The sequence below is a fragment of the Caretta caretta genome, chromosome 10, assembly GCF_965140235.1.
Source record: "Caretta caretta isolate rCarCar2 chromosome 10, rCarCar1.hap1, whole genome shotgun sequence".
NCBI lineage: Eukaryota > Metazoa > Chordata > Testudines > Cheloniidae > Caretta > Caretta caretta.
In genome coordinates this window covers 3,162,140-3,181,399 of record NC_134215.1, presented here as the reverse complement: position 1 = coordinate 3,181,399, position 19,260 = coordinate 3,162,140, and the positions used below count along the sequence as shown (strand labels likewise).

Here is a 19,260-nt window from a genome sequence, read left to right as displayed (position 1 = left end):
TTTTTAATCCATGTATTATTTGACAGTAGCGCTTTATTTATTCTAATATATTTCTGTCAGAGATGATGCCTAAGCCAGAAGCCAAATCTAGATTCAGATTGGGATCCAGATGAGAAGTTAATATCCAGATTTTGGATTTGTGTTCTGAGCACTCACCCTGTCCCAAGATTGTGGAGTGAGGGGGAGATGGATTTTCCCCCCTGCTTTATACAGATCTAGGGCTTAGCTGTGACTTTAGATACACAGCTGGATTTCAGCTCCCCTTAGGGCTTGGGGAGTTCATCTTGGCGGGTTGGATGAGCCCATTCCTCAGTGTAACTCATCTTTCTTTTAGCTGGAATGATTGCTTAAGAGAATCGCACACTTTGGAGTTTGACCCCACAAGCCCTGATAGTGAGAATAGCACAGACTTCACACCAGAGGAGAGAGGGACTGAAACAGTAACTAGGGCGAATTAGTTTAACTATCCCCCTACACATTTTTCTTCTCATTCCTTGTGAAACTGTTAACAGTTTCACTGGCAATTCCTGGTTCCTTGGCAATATTTAAGCTGCCCTGTGGGCTGGCAGACGGTTGATTGCTGGTGCCCAGTGCAAGTGAACAGAATGGGACCCAGCTGAACATGGTAAGTTCTTTTCAGCGTCTTGCTTCTGTCTGGGATGGTCTCAGTTAGTAGGTGGGTTTTGTTCTGGTTGTGGACTCAGTTTTATCCTTTCCACGTCTGTGATGTTTTTAGCAGGTGAAAGGAATTAGGAATGTTTAAAAATCCTATTTGAGAAGCAACAGAAATGATACAATCCCGGTGGATTACGAGAGACCCATATGGGCTGCCCTCTCTCCCAGGCCATCGATAAAGGTCTGGCTTTAACAGATTCATTTCAATGCCACAGATGTTCTTTGCTCAGAATCCCTGACTAGCGAATCACTGCAGCTCATGCCAAGGGAACTACGGGAGACTCGGTTGTGACCTGAATTAGCAAAACAGTCAAACTTTCCACTGGCTCAAGGCGCACATAGAATTTGAAATCAGATGCATCAGAGTTTACTAAACTTCTCCCTGCCCCCAGGCAGGCTGTCCTACAAGGGGATCTTATGGAAAGACCAGTAAGCAAATACCTAAATTCCCCTTGGCATTCCACTTGGAGTGCATATATCTTCACTTCCTTCCTTTACTGCTGCAAAGTACCACTGCCGTGTTGGCTGTGTGCTACAAACAGCTGCATTTGGGGGTGAAGCAACTCCTGTACAGAAAGCCAAAATCCTGCAGAGCATGTGCCGTGCACGCTGATTTCAGTTTCAGCTGTGGGTCCTGGGCATCACTTGGGATTTTGGCCATGCTATGGTAAATGCTTTACTCGAAAGGGGCTATAGGCATGTCAGACAGAAGGAGCAGGAAGTAGGATGCATTAAAATGCTGGTGATTGAAAGCAGGTAATTGATCATCACTCCCCTGGGAGTGGTGCTCACTGTTCAACCGTCCTCCAGCTGCATGAACCAAATGCTGCTGCTCCTGAAGCAGGATATGCTGGAGGACTGAGCCCAACAAGGGGCACTGGCTAGAGCTGGTACTTCTGAATGTTTGGCTAATGGGATGAAATTGCTCCATTGTGCCATCGTGTGACACTGTATTGCGGTGCTGCTACAACATTGCCTCAGTGTGTGATGATGGACAAGCTGTTGAGAATCCACACTCTCTCTGGGTTCTTTCACTCATCCAGGCATGAGAAACTAGCCATGCCAGCGACAGGCATGGCTGGGGACAGTCCAAGCCATTCTTTAGGGAGAAGGTAATGCTTGGGACTGGTAGTTGCTGACTGCTCCCTTGGAGAGGCTGCTTTGTTTCCTTGTACCGTAAGTGGGCGAGGCCAGTGGCCGTGGTGAAATTGACACCCACAGACAAGGAGCTCTTTTGGCTCTCACCTCCGCAGGGCTTTCTGAGGCAGAACTCATTTGTCTGCTCCTCACTTCCATAGCACCAGATAATCAGAGCCTCTTTGTCAGAGGAGCTGAGCACTGGACCAGAGCACACACGCTGGAGCCTTTTGGGTGAGACAGCCCACCTCTCCCGCTCGGGGTGTCGGTTTCCCCCCGCACCTAGGCGGCATCGTGAGGTGTCCCATTTTGGGCATGAGGCCAAAGGCTCCAGCCTACTTGTGACAAGGGCGTGAGGAGCAGCAAATGCTGGATCTGGCCATCCTGGAAAGTATTGCCCTGCCGTCCAGTTTTCTGACCCATTAGAAGGGGGCAGAGCGAGCCTTGAAGAAGGGAAGTTCTGTCCCCATTCAAAGGAACCAGCTGCATGGCACAGCAGGGAAAGGAAAGGTAAATCACTGGGGAGCTGGGCAGTGGGGGATATGCTGGTGGGGATCATGGGGGCTCCTGGGAAACCCTTGTTAAAGCCCCACCATCAAACTGAAGGGAAGCTGCTTGGGACAACTTCCCTGCTTCTTGTTGCCCCCTCTTTGGCTATGGCTAAAGCAGCCACGTGGAAAGGACTTTCCCCGCGCTTCTGCAGAGCAAATGTTTTGCCTGTGCAGGGGACACAATTGTACCGAATGGTAGATTTATTCAGCTCGTTCCCCGGGGGAGGACACCTCTCCTGGAAGGTCTTTGCTCTGTGCCCTTGCTCCAAATGGCAGACACTGGACATTGCAGGGTACTCTCAGCTCACTCAGCGGAGTGCTCAGATCCCAGCACAGACAGCTCCAGCCAGGACACTCAGTGGTTTGTTCACCCTCCGGTGCCACCTCCCCCTGGGCCAGGCTTACAAGAAAGAGCTTTTGTTTAAGTGGAAAACAAACAAATGTATCATTCCCTCCCCCTTCCCTGGGGAGTGGGTCTGTCGCTGGCAGAGGGAGGAATGTTTGTGGAAGCCCCTGGTTAGGTGTTGGCCGCTGTTCCCTTTGGAACCTGTCACAGCAGCAGAGCAACACCGGCAAGGTGCGTGATGCCTCCGCGCCCCTCCCAGCCCTGCTGGGGGTACGTTCTCAGTGCCTGCTGATGCATTCCCGTCCCCCCCCCGCCAGGCGGGGTGCTCAGGGAATGGCACGGACAGTGCTTGGACACCAGCTGTTTGGACTCCTTTGTGAGGTGGTTCAAGCATTCTCTCCTCCTGGGCCCAAGGCCAGCTCCAAGTGAAGGCCAACGGAAAGACTCCCACTGTCCTTCCCTGGAATCTGGGTTGGGCCCTTTGATGGTAGCACAGAGCGACCCAACCATCGGGATGCTGGGTGTTCACATTCACCCCCACTCTCCTGGTTTCCATGGAAGAAATTGCTCAGCTCTTGTTTATTTCATCCTTTCTTCTGGCTATTCACAGGCATTTCTGTGGCTGTGGCTTCTCTCCAAGGTCAGTGCATACAGTGCTGTCAAACCTGCAGCCACAGGGCCCCTCCAGGCCACCAGTGCCCACCTCATCTGGCAGTGGTTGCTCCGCTCCCCACAGCACAAGGTAGGAGCTGCTGCACAAAGGTAACACGAGTTGCCCAGAGGAAAAGCCCACCCACCAGTTTCAGACACCATCCCCTGCCGGCCCAACTCAGGATGGGGGCATGATCCTCACTGGGCGGCCATCGCTGCCATAACAACACAGGTCCCTATAACTCTCTATCCCACTTTTCAATAGATAAATGCATCAAAAAAGAGAGGAACTGGATCCGTATGAGACGCAATGGAGACCCCTGGTAGCACTCCGCCCTCCGTCACTCGCAACTGGAACACATTTCCCCAACAGATCTTGGAGGCTGTGGACATTGTCGTTCTTGTTCTGTACTTTGTATTCGTCCTGGCTGTTGGATTATGGGTAAGGAGATGCTCTTAGATCCTTTCTTATGTGTCCTGTTACATTCAAAGGTGAGGGTCGCATACGTAGCACTTCTTTTTTTTTTTTTTTTATTTAGGCTTTCATCAGGCCTAACTTCACTGGCATCAACTGACCACAATGTTTTGCGTTTTTCCCACCTGTTCACCCAGATCCAGAGATATAATCTCAGCCACTTCCTAGGGGTGCTGTTCAGGGTTACTGTTCTTTTTTAAACACTTGAGGACCCTTTGATGGAAGAGGTGTAGACATACAACCTAATATTATTGCTAATGTTTGGTATCTAGCCTGGACAGAATCCAACACACATGTTAGGCTGCCACAGAGCTATCCAGGAAATCATATCGGCTTGACAATAAGATTCTGATCGCAGATCCTGCAAACTACAAGTACTCTTAAACTGTGGCTAGGCCATAAATCAACTTTCTGGCATGGCTTCTATCACAGGAAAAGGCCAACCCAGCTGCCATGAGATTGGACAGGAATTGCTGTTCTCTCCAGATACCGGGGCATAACTCATGTAGGGTGATATACTATAGTGTCGTGTGAAGACTATGAAAAGGGAGAGTCCAGAGTTCTAAGTCTAACCCTGAGTATCCCTCTCAGGTACATCTGAAACAAGTGATGTCCCTAATCAGTGACCCAAATCTGCATGCGTTCCTTGTGCCTCTGGAGTGATCTTGACGTTTATTGCAGAAAACACTGAACCAGGAAGCTGAGATTGTGAAAAGCTTTGCATGCGATACAGACGTAAACCTCTCCACGGTGGCAGTTCTCTTCCTCCCTCAACAACTATTGTTCATGGTGGTGTCCCTCATTTCAGATCTTTGCCACGCAGGATCCTGTAGCTGCAGCAACTGAGGGTTCTTATGCCATAACAAACTCACCCACGTCCAGTGGTGATGACAGTACAGAGTGTCCCTCTGGGGAACCTGCTCTGCTCTGTAACGTTCTGAGCAGCACTTGGAGTGTTCTAAAGCTTTTGTCCTGTTTTTCTGCTTTCCTAGTCCATGTGGAAGACAAAGCGAAGCACAGTGAAGGGCTATTTCCTGGCTGGAGGAAAGATGGTTTGGTGGCCTGTAAGTGTCTCCATCAAATTGCCTGTTCCACTATGTCGCAGTGAGACTGAACAGTGCTTTTTGTCCCACTGGCATGTCTCTCTATGGTCAGAACAGGAGAGCCTGTGACCAGCTTTTCCTGCATTTCCAAAGCCTATGGGGAGGGGGCACTTTCCATCCAATAATATGCCTGTCATAGCCCCACCCCCTGCACCAAGATAGTTACTGTTTGCTGACTTGCAAGACTCATTTATTTCCTCAAACGTTGGGTTGGGGCTTCCAGAGCATGGGTGGTTGGGTCTATGGGGAGGAAGGGGCATTTAGCTGGTCTGTGAGGGGTAGAGGTTTGATTTGGGATGGGCTGATCATAATGAAGTAAATAAAGCCATAACCAGCTAACTGATCAGTTGGCGTTTCTCTTTGTTTCATCCCATGCCCCTTTGCTTGTCTTTGAGGCTCCCCAGTGGAGGGACCATGACGCTGCGGCTAGGAAGCGGGCTGCTTCCGTGCAACCTCACAGATGAGTGACAGAGCAGGAGGGAAGGAATGAGGTCTGACAGCAGTACCGGTGTCAGTGAGCGAATGGGGCGAAGAGAAAAGGCAGCAGGGGCTAGGAGGGAGGGGATTTCAGTTCCCACGGATTGTGAAGAAACTGCAGTCTGGCCTTGTGGGAACTGGGGCTCTGCAAGGTCTACATGGAATGGATCCAATGGAGAGCTAAGTGCAGTGGGAGACACTGGCCACTCCATTTATTTATATATGGCTCACTTCTGAGAACCCCCCGCCCACCCCCGCTGGACTAGGAGCTCCTCCCAGGGTCTGAGAACCAAGTCTTATGCCACACACAGAACTAGCTTCCTCTTTATCTCTGCAGGTGGGTGCGTCCCTGTTTGCTAGTAATGTTGGGAGTGGGCATTTCATAGGCCTGGCTGGATCAGGGGCAGCGTCAGGAATTGCTGCTACAGCGTATGAGTGGAACGTAAGTATTGCACTGCAGGAGCTGCTCTCGATATCATTGAAGTTGGCTTGGTCCTTTCTAGCTTTTACCATATTGCACCCACATGGCTCCATCGGCAGCTATGTAAGAGGCAGAAGCTGTTTCCATATTAATTAATTATATTAATTAATTGTATTTATATGTATTATTATAATGAACGAGGATTGTTCAGGTTGATCTAACGTATCAGAGTCAGGGCCCGCAATCTGCTCCACTCTGCTTGGCCTTGCAGTTCCTGCAGGTGCACTGATTTTGGGCAACATAACATCCTTGTAGCAACCCTGTGCCCGTGTAGGTCTTTGTGACTGTCACTATGCTGCCTACAGCAGCTCCTTGAAACCTCACAGGAAGAGCAGGCATAGAATTCAGATCCCTTAGATTCAAAACCCCGTGACCTACTACATGAGCTAGAGAATTGCTGTTAGCTATATAGGGCGTTTGAGACACAGCTGGACAGTTGTATGTACACACACACACAGAGGCATGCGTGGGCATTAGCCAGCTGACGACAGCATTTATCAGTATCTCTGACCTGTGTTTCCTTTGCCTCCCTAGGGAATGTTTTGTGTTTTGGTGCTGGCCTGGCTATTTCTTCCTATTTACATAGCAGCTGGGGTAAGTCAATGGGCCACACTATGCGTATCAGTGACTTGCTTTTTTAACATCCTTTTAAATGTATGGGTTTTTACATGCTGAACCTACTAAAAAGGCCTGGGCTCTGGGTAAAGTTCCTGAAGCAGCAGCGTTCCAGGACTCAAATGCAGGAGTGTTCTTCTCTTGGTATACTAACTGAGAGGAGAAGAGCCCACAAAAGATTTACCTTGGAAAGGAAATCAGGAGATATCATGGTTTAAAAAACATAGTTTAGAAAGTGGATCAAAGAGGGGACAGGAGGACCCACTCATGTTGAGCCCAAGGGAGCAATGCCATGTCCCACTGCCAAGAGCAAACGTTAGTTCCAAAGCTGCCGCCTCCTCGGAAATGAGACTTCAGGGACAGAGGCTGGAGTTCAGGTGGAAATGGTGCTTCCCTGACACAAAGATGAGGAGAGAGGTTGCGGTGATATGACACCTGACAGTCCAGAGACACTGCCAAGCGACTGTGGGCAAGTCTGGCTTTACCAAGTCAGGGGGACAGGTGATGCCTTGAGAACTGCTAGGTAGGGTTAGGCCAGGGGAACCACATGGGGCGCATAATTCCCAGATAAAGTAGGGAACAAAGCGGAGGCTGTTTTTGCCGTCTCTAAAGGGTGTGAAGGCTCCTTTATCAAGTAGCCTCACTGGACCATGTGCCAGACCCTAGAGGCAAAATATTGGTGACCATTCATTGTGTAAGAGTGTGAGAGGGACAGACATTTCCCAGCAGATATGCCAAGACACAGCAACTGGCCAGGGTTTGCCAACCACACCAGGTCTGTACCAATGTCTCTATATGTTACTTAGAGGAAGTTACTGTATTCTACCTCCTCTGATACAATCTCCTTCCCTGCAGGTTACAACCATGCCTGAGTACTTACAGAAACGCTTTGGTGGCAAAAGAATACAGATATTCCTGGCAATTCTCTATTTGTTTATCTATATATTCACCAAAATATCAGTAAGTAAGAAGAAGGAAAGAGGACTGACTAGAATTCAGTTTGAAAGAGTATGTCTGTATTAATTTATGGGATTCATAAGTGCAAGTGAGTCCTGGTCCCCTTGCTGCTCTAGTGATAGTGATATTATGAAAATGTCTTGGAAGAGTGGAGAAAAGGGATGGATTTCAATTCTTTCAAGACATTAGGTGCCAAACCCCAGGATCCATAAGCTTTGCTATGAATGGTTTGAATGTTTGCTGCTGTCGGAGGGAGAGCTTGGTAATGTATCAAAGCACACCAGTCCAGTCAAGGGGAAGGAGTCGTTTTCATTGAAGTCTTGTCTGCTGTTAGATTTTCGGCATCTGCTCAGTTAATTTGGGTTGTCCTCTCTGTACATTTCTTCTGACAGCCGCAGGATATAGGGGCATATGGGAGTGGGATGCACCCTCCTGCGAGCTTCCTGGCTGCCTAGTTTAGCATTTATTTCTCCTGTTTGCTCTAATGCTTTAAATGAGTGATGTAGTCACCCTTTGTGCAGGGCCTTGCCAGCTGTTAATTAACCACCATATAGTGCTTGAATTGACAAAATAAGAAGAAAAACTCCTAGCTGGGTGTTATTCCTTTTACAGGCAGCAGTGGGAAGGGTAGACTGGCCTCTCACCCCTCTCCCTCCTCCTTGAAACTGAAGATGCCTGTGGTGTCAGATTGGGGTCAGGTGGCTGGTCCTTAGTAGGGTTTTTTTTATGGAAACAATCAACTATTTTTTTCAAATCTCTGATGACAAATTTTCTGAGAGAGAAATTGGATCATTCCAATCCCCAGTTGCTGGATAATGGGACAGGCCCATTTATTTACAGCTGGCCAAAGTCATCAGGGCTTTGCACATATACATGCTTTCATGGTCTGCAGGTTGCATTTATACCTAACTCTTCTGCAGAGCAATCACCTCAGGCCACCGGGACACAAGGAGGCTGCACAGTCCCTAACCCACAACTCTATAACAGCACATAGTGGAAATCCCTGCTGAGGTTCATCCTATGCTAGTCAGAGAAAAGGAATTTGCATTATGCCAACCCCTGGAGCTCTGGCTGGCTACTGCCCTCAGAACTCCCCATGCACAGGGCTCCAGCACATATGGCAGCTCCAGTTTCTGACCCTCATTGTCCCCTCACTCCTTGGTGCTCACCCTGTGCCCACTACTCCTGAGGAGTGGAGAAGCAACCCCCGCTCCACTAAAAGTAATTTCTTCTTTGAACTCAGCTCTCTCTCAGTGGAAAACTCCCTGCCCCCCCCCCCCCGCAAAACAAGCATTTTCCACATTAAACTGTATCTCAAAACTAAATTGAGCTTGACTGTTAGTGAGGAGTGTGGAGAAGGAGGTGAGGCTAGGTTAGGGTTTATGTGCCAGTTGGAGCAGCTATCCCTAAGACTGATAGAAAACAGGGAGCCATGAAAAGTTAACAAACAGGTTGGTCCTTGAGAAGCACAAGGTTTGGTTGGCTTAGCATACACTGTGCATCCACTCAGCTGTCTGCATTACACACTGAGCTGTCACCATTATAACCCTTCTAAATATCTTTTTCCATTAGGTTGATATGTATGCTGGGGCCCTGTTCATTCAGCAAGCCTTACGCTGGGACCTCTATGTTGCTGTCATTGGTCTTCTGGCAATCACTGCTGTTTACACTGTTGCAGGTACGTTTCTGTGTTCCAGGTCATAGGAATGCAATGTCATACATCTTCGCTATTGGGCTGAGAGAGCCATCTTCCCGTGTAATAAGTATTCAGCAGTTTCCACAAGGTACCGTTCTATAAAGTACTTCCTCCTTATTAGCCCGAGGCACTAAATCTGTCTGTCTGCCCTTTACCAAGATGACTGTTTATAATGAAAACACTAATTACAGTAACGCACTTGTCAAAAATATTACTCTCCAGGTGAGAGCGGGTGAGTGTAATTTTACAAGGCTAGCGTAAAGTGCCTGCTTAAAGTCAGTCCAGATCTGTGCACAGCACTCTCTGGCTCAAAGTGGAGCCACACCGAAGGTTTTTGCTCAGGACTTTTCTTCCTTTTGGCTTTATGAGTGTGTAAGTGAGAGCCACACACAGCACTACACAGGGTGATGTGAGAAATATCTTCACAACTTGGATGGAAATGGTGCCATAAAGGGAGTGTAATGTGTGTCCAAAACGAATGGAAGTTTCTCTTCTTGCAGCACTCACCCCCAGCAATGTGGGCCATACACCTACTTCCTTTTGGTTGTTGTTATGTTGTCTTTTTGAAGCAGCTTCTGTTTCAATCTGGTCCTTCCTTCTTGTGGTTTTCAATGCATCTCCTGTAGAGATTTCTGCTATGGAGTTTGGGATTCACACTGACTCACTGTGGTTCAAAACATGCAACATTTCAGCCAAAGTATCAGCAATGGGAGTTGGCCAAACCATCCCACAAAGTAGTCAAAACAACCCACAAAACATCCCATTGTGTCAGGCAAAGCATTCTGGCTATGCTACTGGCCAACAGACTTTTGCAAAGCAGGAGATGTTATTACACAAAACAAACCCAGTTCCCGACAATTTGTCCTTCTGATTTTTTTTTTCTTTAGGTGGCCTGGCAGCTGTGATTTACACAGACACTCTGCAGACTGTCATCATGCTGGCTGGGGGATTAATTCTCATGGGGTTCAGTGAGTACTTCTCCAGGATTTTACTATTAAAAATACATTTGTTCCTATACCAAATCACTGCAAATATGCATCACTGGAACAAGCCATTTAACATTTATTCAGTGCATCTTGTGAAATAGACAGTCATGTTAGAATATTTTCTATACAAATAATCTTGTGATAGTTCTTTATAGGGTGAAAAGTGTAGAGGTGTTCCATGAAAGATATTAAACCACCCAAAATAAACAGAAAACACCCTGTGGTCTGAGATTCATATCAAAGCAAACAACTACCTCCTGTAGCCAAATAATGTATGGTATTAAACCAGGGTTTGTCATTGTAGGTTCTGATCCAACTCCCAGTGAAGTCTATCAGAGTCTTTCCATTGACTTAAGTGGACACTGAACTGGGATCATACAGAGCAAACTGCCAAGAGTGAAAATAATAGCATGAACCTGATCAATGTGGTAACTGCTTCCTATTCCCATTTTAGGCTTTGTTAAAATTGGTGGGCTTGGAAGTTTGCAGGCCAAATACTTTAAAGCCATTGCTAGTAGCCACAAAGGAAACAGTAGCTGTGGCTTACCAAGAGAAGATGCCTTCCACATTTTCCGAGACCCTGTCACCTCTGACCTTCCCTGGCCAGGAGTTCTGATTGGAATGACCATCCCATCTCTGTGGTACTGGTGTACAGATCAGGTAGACCAATGTTTCCTTCACAAGATTAACCCTCAGGTTCGGTTTTGAGACATGCCACCTGGCTGGCTGTAGAACTATGCAGAACTTTCATTGCAAGCATCTAAGGCCAAGTTTCATTACAAAACCCAGACTCAGGCCAGATCCTGGGCTGGTTTACTGTTTCTGTGGAAACTGTGTGAAATCTGATGATTTCAACCTCAAACTAGACAAAACTTGACACCGATAGCTAAGTTAAATTCAAGTTTTGGAGCTCATTTGAACTCAGATATGCAACATGAGGGGCATGTAAACCCCAAACTATAAAGTGGGCATGTCTGAATTCTGTGTGAACCCACCCCCTTCAGGCTCTGCAGGGCTCCAGTTGCTGTCTCTCCAATTGTAAACAGCAGTGCCAAGAAGAGCAGAATCGTAACAAAATTCGTATCAGATATTTCTGAGGTATTTGTTTATCAAACTCTTTTTACGGAGTGAGGGTCAATTTAGGGGATGTCAGGAAGTTTACCCCTGTGCCCTGGTTTGTGAGTCAGTAGTCCTGTTGACCTGACAAGCCATGTCAAGGCATATAAGATACACAGGGTCCAAAAAAGAACAAACTATGGAGAAAAATAATGACAGTGATTTCCGTAGCTTGGAAGTGAACACAGTGAGATTTCCCTTGCATGAAGGCAAGACGCGCTAGTTAAAGCACTACAGGTGAGTTAGGTAATTCATGGCATGATCCTACAAGGTTTGGAGCGGCCACTGGGAGTTAAGAACACTCAGCACTTTGCAGGATCAGATCCTTCATCATGATAATGGTCTGAGTTCCCTCTCAGTTAAATCAATGCAATCCAGAACAGAGTCTGGCCCTAGAGATCCAGTATGGTGCTTTCGGAACCAGCACGTCCAATTATAAATAGAAACGTACATCACATCATCTTGCATCTCTTTACTCTCTCTGCAAAGCACTGGATCAAACTGTCTTCCTCATTTACAGGTCATTGTTCAAAGGTCCCTTGCAGCTAAAAACCTTTGTCATGCCAAAGGAGGTTCGTTGTTGGCCTCCTATCTGAAAATTTTGCCTCTCTTTATGATGGTGATGCCAGGCATGATCAGCCGGGTTCTCTTCCCAGGTAAGAGTTGAAGGAGATAAATATTCCTGGTGTCTGTCACTACAGATTGTGATTTCTATATAGTGCATAAGTGACAGACCCGCCAGAATAAGCTAAAAGGTTGTAGCAGCTCAATTGCCAGGAGCATGAACTTGCAGTTCATAATAGATTTTTTTTCAGATAACACTCTATTAATCTACCTTGCTCCCTAGGGACCACACTCCTTCATCCTGAACACAAGTCCCAGGTGCTTCTGGTAGCAACCCAGCTTTAAGAGCTGCCCCAATGATGTTCCTTCTGGACCCCATGTTTGTGGCACTCAGAAAAGAAAAAATCCTAGAGTCTGCTCCCTGAATGTTCTGAGAGAGAGAGAGTGAGAGAGCGAGCATGCATGTCTAGCACATGTCTGGAGGGAGTCACTGTTTTCTCATGATGAACAGCATTAGTTTTAAAAAAGGACAACGTTCAGAGAAGAGAGTCAGGCACACAAGACAAATGAGCTGTTAAGGCAAATCTTTTGATTAAACCTGTTTCAGTTGGTGGGATCTTTTACACAGAAAATAAAGATAAGAAAGGGGAAAGCTGAGAGCTACCCTCATGAATGTGTGTATATGCTTCATTATCTGCTGGATGGGTTTCACTCCGTGGTTACCGTCTGGGCGTATTTGTTTCTTGTAACTATTGGATTACTTTCCCCCCATGTTTATTGTAGATCTGGTGGCCTGTGCAGACCCAGAAATCTGTCAGAAAATCTGTGGCAACCCATCTGGCTGTTCCGATATTGCTTACCCCAAACTGGTCATAGAACTGCTGCCCCTTGGTGAGGAACTTCACAGCAATTAACTAACCGGGACAGGGCCTACACCAGCCAAAACCCAGGCTGTAGGAAATGTCTGGGGAGGAGAATACACCACAGTCATGATATTGGGGTTGATATTGGGCCTGATGGTATAGTGACGAAAAAGGAATAACATGCAACAGGGTGCACAGCTGCTGTGAGAGGCCTCTGCTGGGGAGCAAGGCATCCAGCATTCAGGAGGTCTACTTCTATCACCTGGGCACGACTAGTTCCCTAAAGGATGAGGACATTGTAGTGTCCAAGTGTACTGAGTTACATGTAACCCTAAGGGGAGCACAATCACTATAACACAGGAGTAAGCAGATAGATGAGGTCTCCTCCTTGCATCTCAGCAGCCTCTCTCAGCCAGCTGGCTACCAGAGGAGAGTAAAGACTCTGCCCATGCAGACAGAGCTATAGTGGTCCAAAAGGAAAGACTGACAAGTTCATATGGCCTGTGAGGTCACCTGCTGTCCAGACTCTTGGGAGGGCACTGTAGGCGGCAGTCCCTCAGCACAGAGGAAGGGGTGAGTTCAGAAGGGAGATGCAGCCGTTAGTCTGAGAGGTTTGGCTGATGGGGGGTGAAGTTGGACCCTTAGCGCTTTCCGCACAAGGTCTGTACCTTGTTACTAGAGTGAACGTGCCTCTCCCTTTGTTTTCAGGGCTCAGGGGCCTCATGATGTCGGTGATGATTTCAGCACTTATGTCCTCCCTGACTTCCATCTTTAACAGCTCCAGCACCATATTTACCATGGATCTCTGGCGGCACTTCCGGCCCCGTTCTTCTGAGTGGGAACTTATGCTTGTTGGCAGGTATGGAACTCTAGGGCATGGCGTGTTAAATCACAGAGCCTGTCCTGGAGATGTTTCACACCACTCTCTGCTCTCTGGTGCAAACTGAGAGCAACTCCTTCATCGTCAGAGCCCATTGCTCCAGACCTACCTTGCAATAACTGAGAGCAGAATTTGGCCCTTCCAGTCCATGGTATTTTTTTTGTTCTGTTGCCAATGTTATATTTTCTTTTCCTGGTTGCTCGTGAGAATGAATCTGGCCCAGTGAAGGGATGTAAGTTATAGCAGCAGAACCAGGATTTAGGAGGCTGAGGTGGCAGAAAGGCACATGAGGGCAACAGCATCTAGATTTGGGTGTTTGTGTAAGGCTGGACTCTGATGGAAGACGGGCAAGGGGACACAATACAGATGAACAAAGTCCAGATGGAGCACCGTTGGGCAGATTTGAGAGAGAGGAGGAAGGCCCTCCTGGGAGGGGAGCTCTCAGGGGAGACCCTCATGCAGAGGAAGGGGCAAAGACCAGCAATAACACTGTCTTTTTCTTGAGCAGGGTGTTTGTGCTTCTGCTCGTGGTGGTGTCCATTCTGTGGATCCCACTGGTGCAGGCCAGCCAAGGGGGGCAGCTATTCATTTACATCCAGACAATCAGCTCCTACCTACAGCCCCCGGTGGCCATGGTTTTCATCCTGGGCTGTTTCTGGAAGAGAACGAATGAAAAGGTAACACTTGGGCAGGGTCTGACACACCGTGCTCTGTGTGCTGGGTGTGAGCCTGTCCTTCCGCTGTCTACACAAACAAATAGCCAGGCAGCTAGAACAGCTGCACTGTGTCGCTGCTCTGCCTCTCCCTTGTGGGCGCTCGGTGGAGTGACTGCACTCACGCTTGGAGCATCCTGTTGAGGCCACGCAGCCCGGGCAGCAGGGAGCACTTCCCCACTGCTCTCAGGCAGCTCCCTCAGCTGCTCTAGCAGAGAAGGCAAAGGTTGCCAGGTGCCTTTCACAAACCTAGGAGCAGAGATTTGTAAGTCGTGGCCTTGCACTGCTGTAACCCAGGACTTGTAGTCCATGGGGATGGAAAGTAAGTCGGGGTGGAGGGGGGAGGGGAAGGGAAGGATTGCAATGACACAAGATGCCCACAACCTCTACTCCTCTGGGGAAACTGGAGCTGGCCAGGCCAACCCCAAAGGAGGGCGGCGCTGGCTGGGAAAGGGTTGTATGCAGGCTCTAGAGCTTCCTCAGGGCAGCCTTTGCTGGTAGGACTTCTGTGAAGCAACAGCCACAGTTAAAGCAGCCCATGACTAGGGCCACCGTTGGGGTGGGTAGTGCTGTAAAGGTGGGAGCTGGTGGCTATTGAACAGCACCAGCAGGCCTAGAGAGCGGCTCTCCTCCACTGGAGGAGCAGGTCAATAGAACGTGGGGGGCTGTGTGTATAAGGGAGAACAGCAAAGGAGGAGAAAATGGAGGGGATCTCAGAAACCCTCCCAATGGCCTAGTAAACCTCCCCTCCTCCCCCAGAATGTGCTGATCAGAATGTCACAGTTGTGACTGTAGCATATCTCACTCCTGCCAGCACTCAGCCCGGGAGCCAGCATGGGCTTCGTTGCCAGATATGACGTAGACGTATCCATCAAGGAATGATCTTCATTTCCTAGGGTGCGTTCTGGGGCCTGCTGACTGGCATGCTGCTGGGCTTCATCCGGTTGGTGCTGGACTTTATCTACCCGCAGCCCCAGTGCGGGGAGCCAGACCACCGGCCAGCCGTGGTGAGATACGTGCACTTCCTGTACTTCTCAATGATCCTCAGTGTCATCACGACTGTCACTGTGGTGGTCGTGAGCCTGTGCACAGAACCTCCCTCGGAAGAGATGGTGAGTCTTCCCCAACAGGTTTCTTTCACTGTTTTTTAATGGACATACAATAAGGCCCCCATTATGCACCCATGGGGATGGACGTTCTCATTCCTCCTGTACACATGGAAACACTTGTAATACTGTATCAGATCATGGGTCTGTCTCATAGGCGCTGACTCCATGGGTGCTCCGGGGCTGGGAAAAATTAGTGGGTGCTCTGCACCCACTGGCAGCCAAGCTCCCCTCCCCACCCCCCTGCCCCACCTCACCTTCTCCTCTGAGCATGCCGCGTCCCCGCTCCTCCGCCTACCTCCCAGCGCTTGCCGCCGCCAAACAGCTGTTTCTTGCTTCATTTGGCCTCCTCGTATCTATTTCCATAGTACCTAATCAGCGCTGGATGTTCCCCAGCTCCAGTAGGGCTGCCCAGGCAGGGGACCAGAATTTGGCCCCAAGTGCTTAGAAAATGTAAGAACCCCTCAAAGCTGTCTTATGGCTGAGGTGTTCCCTTTAAACAAACATAGGAGCAGTTCTCTTTAACAATGCTCTTCATGCTGCCAGATCAGTCATCTCACCTGGTTCACACGCTGGGATCGACCAGCCAGGAAACACCCAGCAGTCAGTACTTCTCCTGATTCTGGAAGTGGCATATGTAAGTCTGAGGGTCCACCTGCCCAGCTTGATATTAGCATTGTTCCTGAAAATATTTCCAATGACCATACAAGTAAGTGCCCTGTTACTATATACAGCATGTGTTTCAATTAAAATCAGTCCTATGCATTTTGTAAAGGTTATAGAGGTAGGAAATGTTAAATGAATCTTCCTGCTGCTTTCAGATTTCTGTATCTTCAAGGTGCTGAAAGACTTTTTATCTACAGACTAAAGATCAGGGATATGTTTCTTCTGTATCTTTTAATGGTATCACATATCCTTGCAATGGAGCAGGGAACCCATTATTTCTGCACTAGGGAATAATGCTGTTAGTATCTGCTGCAAGGAGAGTTGGATGGAAAATGGAAAAAAATTGCTGAAGTTTTCACAAAATTCCATTTCTGTTTTCACTGGTATTTTCTGACCAGCTCTAATGGCAGGGAAAACACAGAACCCTGAGCTGAGCTCTTGGCAGGTTGCAAAGGAGAGTTTGCAAACTTTTTTTTAAGCAGATTGATGTACCAGTGTTAGATACATACTTGTATAGATCCTGATCCTGCACTTCTCATACACCCAGAGATGATTGTCAGGTTTTTGTAAAACTTGCACGATCACTTAGGTGGCTTTGCAGCCTTGGCCGATGCGTATTCCTTTATATGCAATGAAATTAGTATGAAGTGGTGAAATGAGTTAATGCACTAGAGTGCTGATTCCCAGCTGCTGGGACTTTAGCCTTTTGTGACTGGCATTCTCACTCCCTCCCTGCACCACTGTTACCTGCTTGTTGTTGGGTTATGCACGCCCTAATCTTCAGTAGAGTTTGGATAGGGTGACCAGATGAAACAGACAAAATATTGGGACACATGGGGGAAGCAAAAAAAACAAAAAAAGAAAAAGCGTCCAGAGTGGCCAAAGCCGCAATATCGGGACAAATGGTGTCCTGACCTCGCATCGGTCGGGACGCGGGACAAAGAACTAAAAATCGGGACAGTCCCAATTTTATCGGGACGTCTGGTCACCCTAAGTTTGGGGAACTTGCATTCACTAGCCCTGGCCCAAAGTGGGTTCAAACATACAGAAACAAATGGAAGATGATGAGCACAGCCATGTTTTTAGACTTGGCTAACTGAGACCTTTCCTTAAACTGTTGTGAATGGCAGGATTTGAATTCAGATCTTTAGAGAAGAATGACACTGAAGTGACAAATAGAAATTACTGTAATGGCTACCTAGAACTTGGTGGAGCGAATGTGTCACTTTGAAGAGTTCTGATATGTTTTCTGTGTAGTAATGTCAAAATGATTTGTACAATATTGTAACACTAGTGTGTTACTAGAGTTTGTTCCATGGACAGAGTTTTTACCTCACTAATTACTGTCATTGTAGGTGTGACTGGTACTCAAAAAGGGTCTAAACTGATGAGAGTCTTCTTGTGGCTCTGTGGGATGGAGAGCAAACAAGAACATCCTCCTGAGAACACAGTGCCTACCAGCCCTGAATGCGCTTTGGCTTCACTGGATGAGCAGCCTTTGGTGAAACACATTCTGAACATCAACTTGATACTATGCATATGTGCTGGCATCTTTCTCTGGGGCTACTTTGCATAGCAGCTTGCCAGACGATTCAAGGGACACCGTCAACTAATTTTAGGCCCCCGAATTAAGATGGGTATAAATAATAATAATATAATTAATGATGGTTTAGTGTGATTTGTAATCCATTCTTACATTTCATAGGAAAAAAACTTAACTATTTTAGTTACACTTAATGAAGGGCTTGCTCCTGAGAGTTGCTGAGGTTCCTTATCTTCTGCCTCAGCACCAATGATATCAGGCCCCAGACAGTGATAGGCTATATGTGTGTAAGAGGTTGGGGGAGGTTTGGAAGGCAGAAGGGATTTGTTTGGTTATGTTTCACATCTTGATAGTTTTGCACTTAAAGCACGAGGGACTCAGGAGACCTGCCTGACCTGCGTAAAGCACTTAATTTCTCTGTGCCTTAACTCCCCCATCTTTAAGAATGGGTGATAATAATCCTTCCCCACCTCCAAGCAGTGTCGTGAGGATCAATATTTATGTTTGCAAGATACTTAGATACTGTAGTGATGGGGACAGTATTGGCATATAGAGATTAAGGAAAACAAAACATTACACCAAAATGTATGTACATGTAAGGTGGATAAATGCGTGCGTGCCTATGTTGTACAGCTCATTAGGTTCCGTTGGCATTTCTGTAATACAGTTGGCACTAAAATTAATAGATTTTTTTTTTTAATTCTTTGCATACATTTTTAAAAAGTCAGTGAGTTTCTTAGTGTGGGAAGTTAAATCTTCTGCAGGGCTGTAAATCCAAACACAATGCTGAGGTAGCCTATGTGGACTAGAAAATGACACTGACTAAAAAAATACAAGACAGCATAATTTCACTGTCAAGTGTGAGTGTATGGCTCAAAAAGTAAAACAGCATCAGTGTTGAACAATATAGTAGGCTTCTTAAATCCTCTCAGACAATAGTGTCAGGTGTTGGTAAAAAGGAGGACTTGTGGCACTTTAGAGACTAACCAATTTATTTGAGCATAAGCTTTTGTGAGCTACAGCTCACTTCATCAGACAGAGAGAGAGAGAGAGAGGATCATATGTGTATAAGAGATTTTGACAATGTCCCTTTAATTTTTTTTAAAATAAATTTAGGTATTATTACAACCAGAGTATTTCATGAGCAACTTAATGTATTGTCCTTTTAAAAATCCCTTGCCCGTGTTAATAAAAACATGTTTATTTATTACTCTGCATGGAGTAAGTCGGCCAGTGGGAAACTGCATCCACAGATTGCGGAATTCCAACCTAGTTTCCCGCCGGCTGTTTCCTCGGCCGCCCCGCAGCGAGTCGGAGCGAAGGGCGGGTTCGTTTGCTCCTGTGCCCGGGGGAGGCAATGGGATAAAACCTCAGCGAGGGGCTCACAGGCGCAGTAAAGAATAACTTCAGCCTCGCAAACTGCCGGAGTCCAAAGGCCCGGCCATTCCCCCGTGTCTCAGGCGCCCGGTTTGCGGGGGGAGGGGGGGCGCTGGTCAGAGCCAGCAGCGGCCGTTGGGGTTTGCGGGGGGAGGGGGGGGGGCTGGTCAGAGCCGGCAGCGGCCGTTGGGGTTTGCGGGGGGAGGGGGGGGGGGGCTGGTCAGAGCCGGCAGCGGCTGTTGGGGTTTGCGGGGGGGCTGGTCAGAGCCGGCAGCGGCTGTT

The 19,260-nt window shown here is 47.6% G+C and overlaps 1 protein-coding gene across 4 annotated transcripts; it reads left to right on the top strand.

The window, feature by feature from the left end:
• Nucleotides 1–400: 400 nt before the first annotated feature.
• SLC5A11 (solute carrier family 5 member 11) lies at nt 401–18,732 on the top strand. Of its 4 annotated transcripts, none has more exons than XM_048867382.2 (17): nt 401–625; nt 3,320–3,451; nt 3,626–3,802; nt 4,828–4,899; nt 5,753–5,857; nt 6,431–6,490; nt 7,367–7,471; nt 9,041–9,146; nt 10,052–10,132; nt 10,605–10,810; nt 11,787–11,922; nt 12,614–12,721; nt 13,402–13,552; nt 14,082–14,250; nt 15,183–15,398; nt 15,939–16,101; nt 17,414–18,732. In XM_048867382.2, the coding sequence occupies exons 3-17, from the start codon at nt 3,671–3,673 to the stop codon at nt 17,632–17,634; spliced, it is 2,031 nt and encodes a 676-aa protein (XP_048723339.1). In that variant the 5' UTR covers nt 401–625; nt 3,320–3,451; nt 3,626–3,670; the 3' UTR covers nt 17,635–18,732. The 4 variants fall into 4 exon arrangements, with proteins under 4 accessions (XP_048723339.1, XP_048723342.1, XP_048723341.1 ...); XM_048867385.2 differs by having other exon boundaries at nt 3,320–3,471; XM_048867384.2 differs by lacking the exon at nt 401–625 and adding an exon at nt 1,941–2,322.
• The last annotated feature ends 528 nt before the right edge of the window (nt 18,733–19,260 follow it).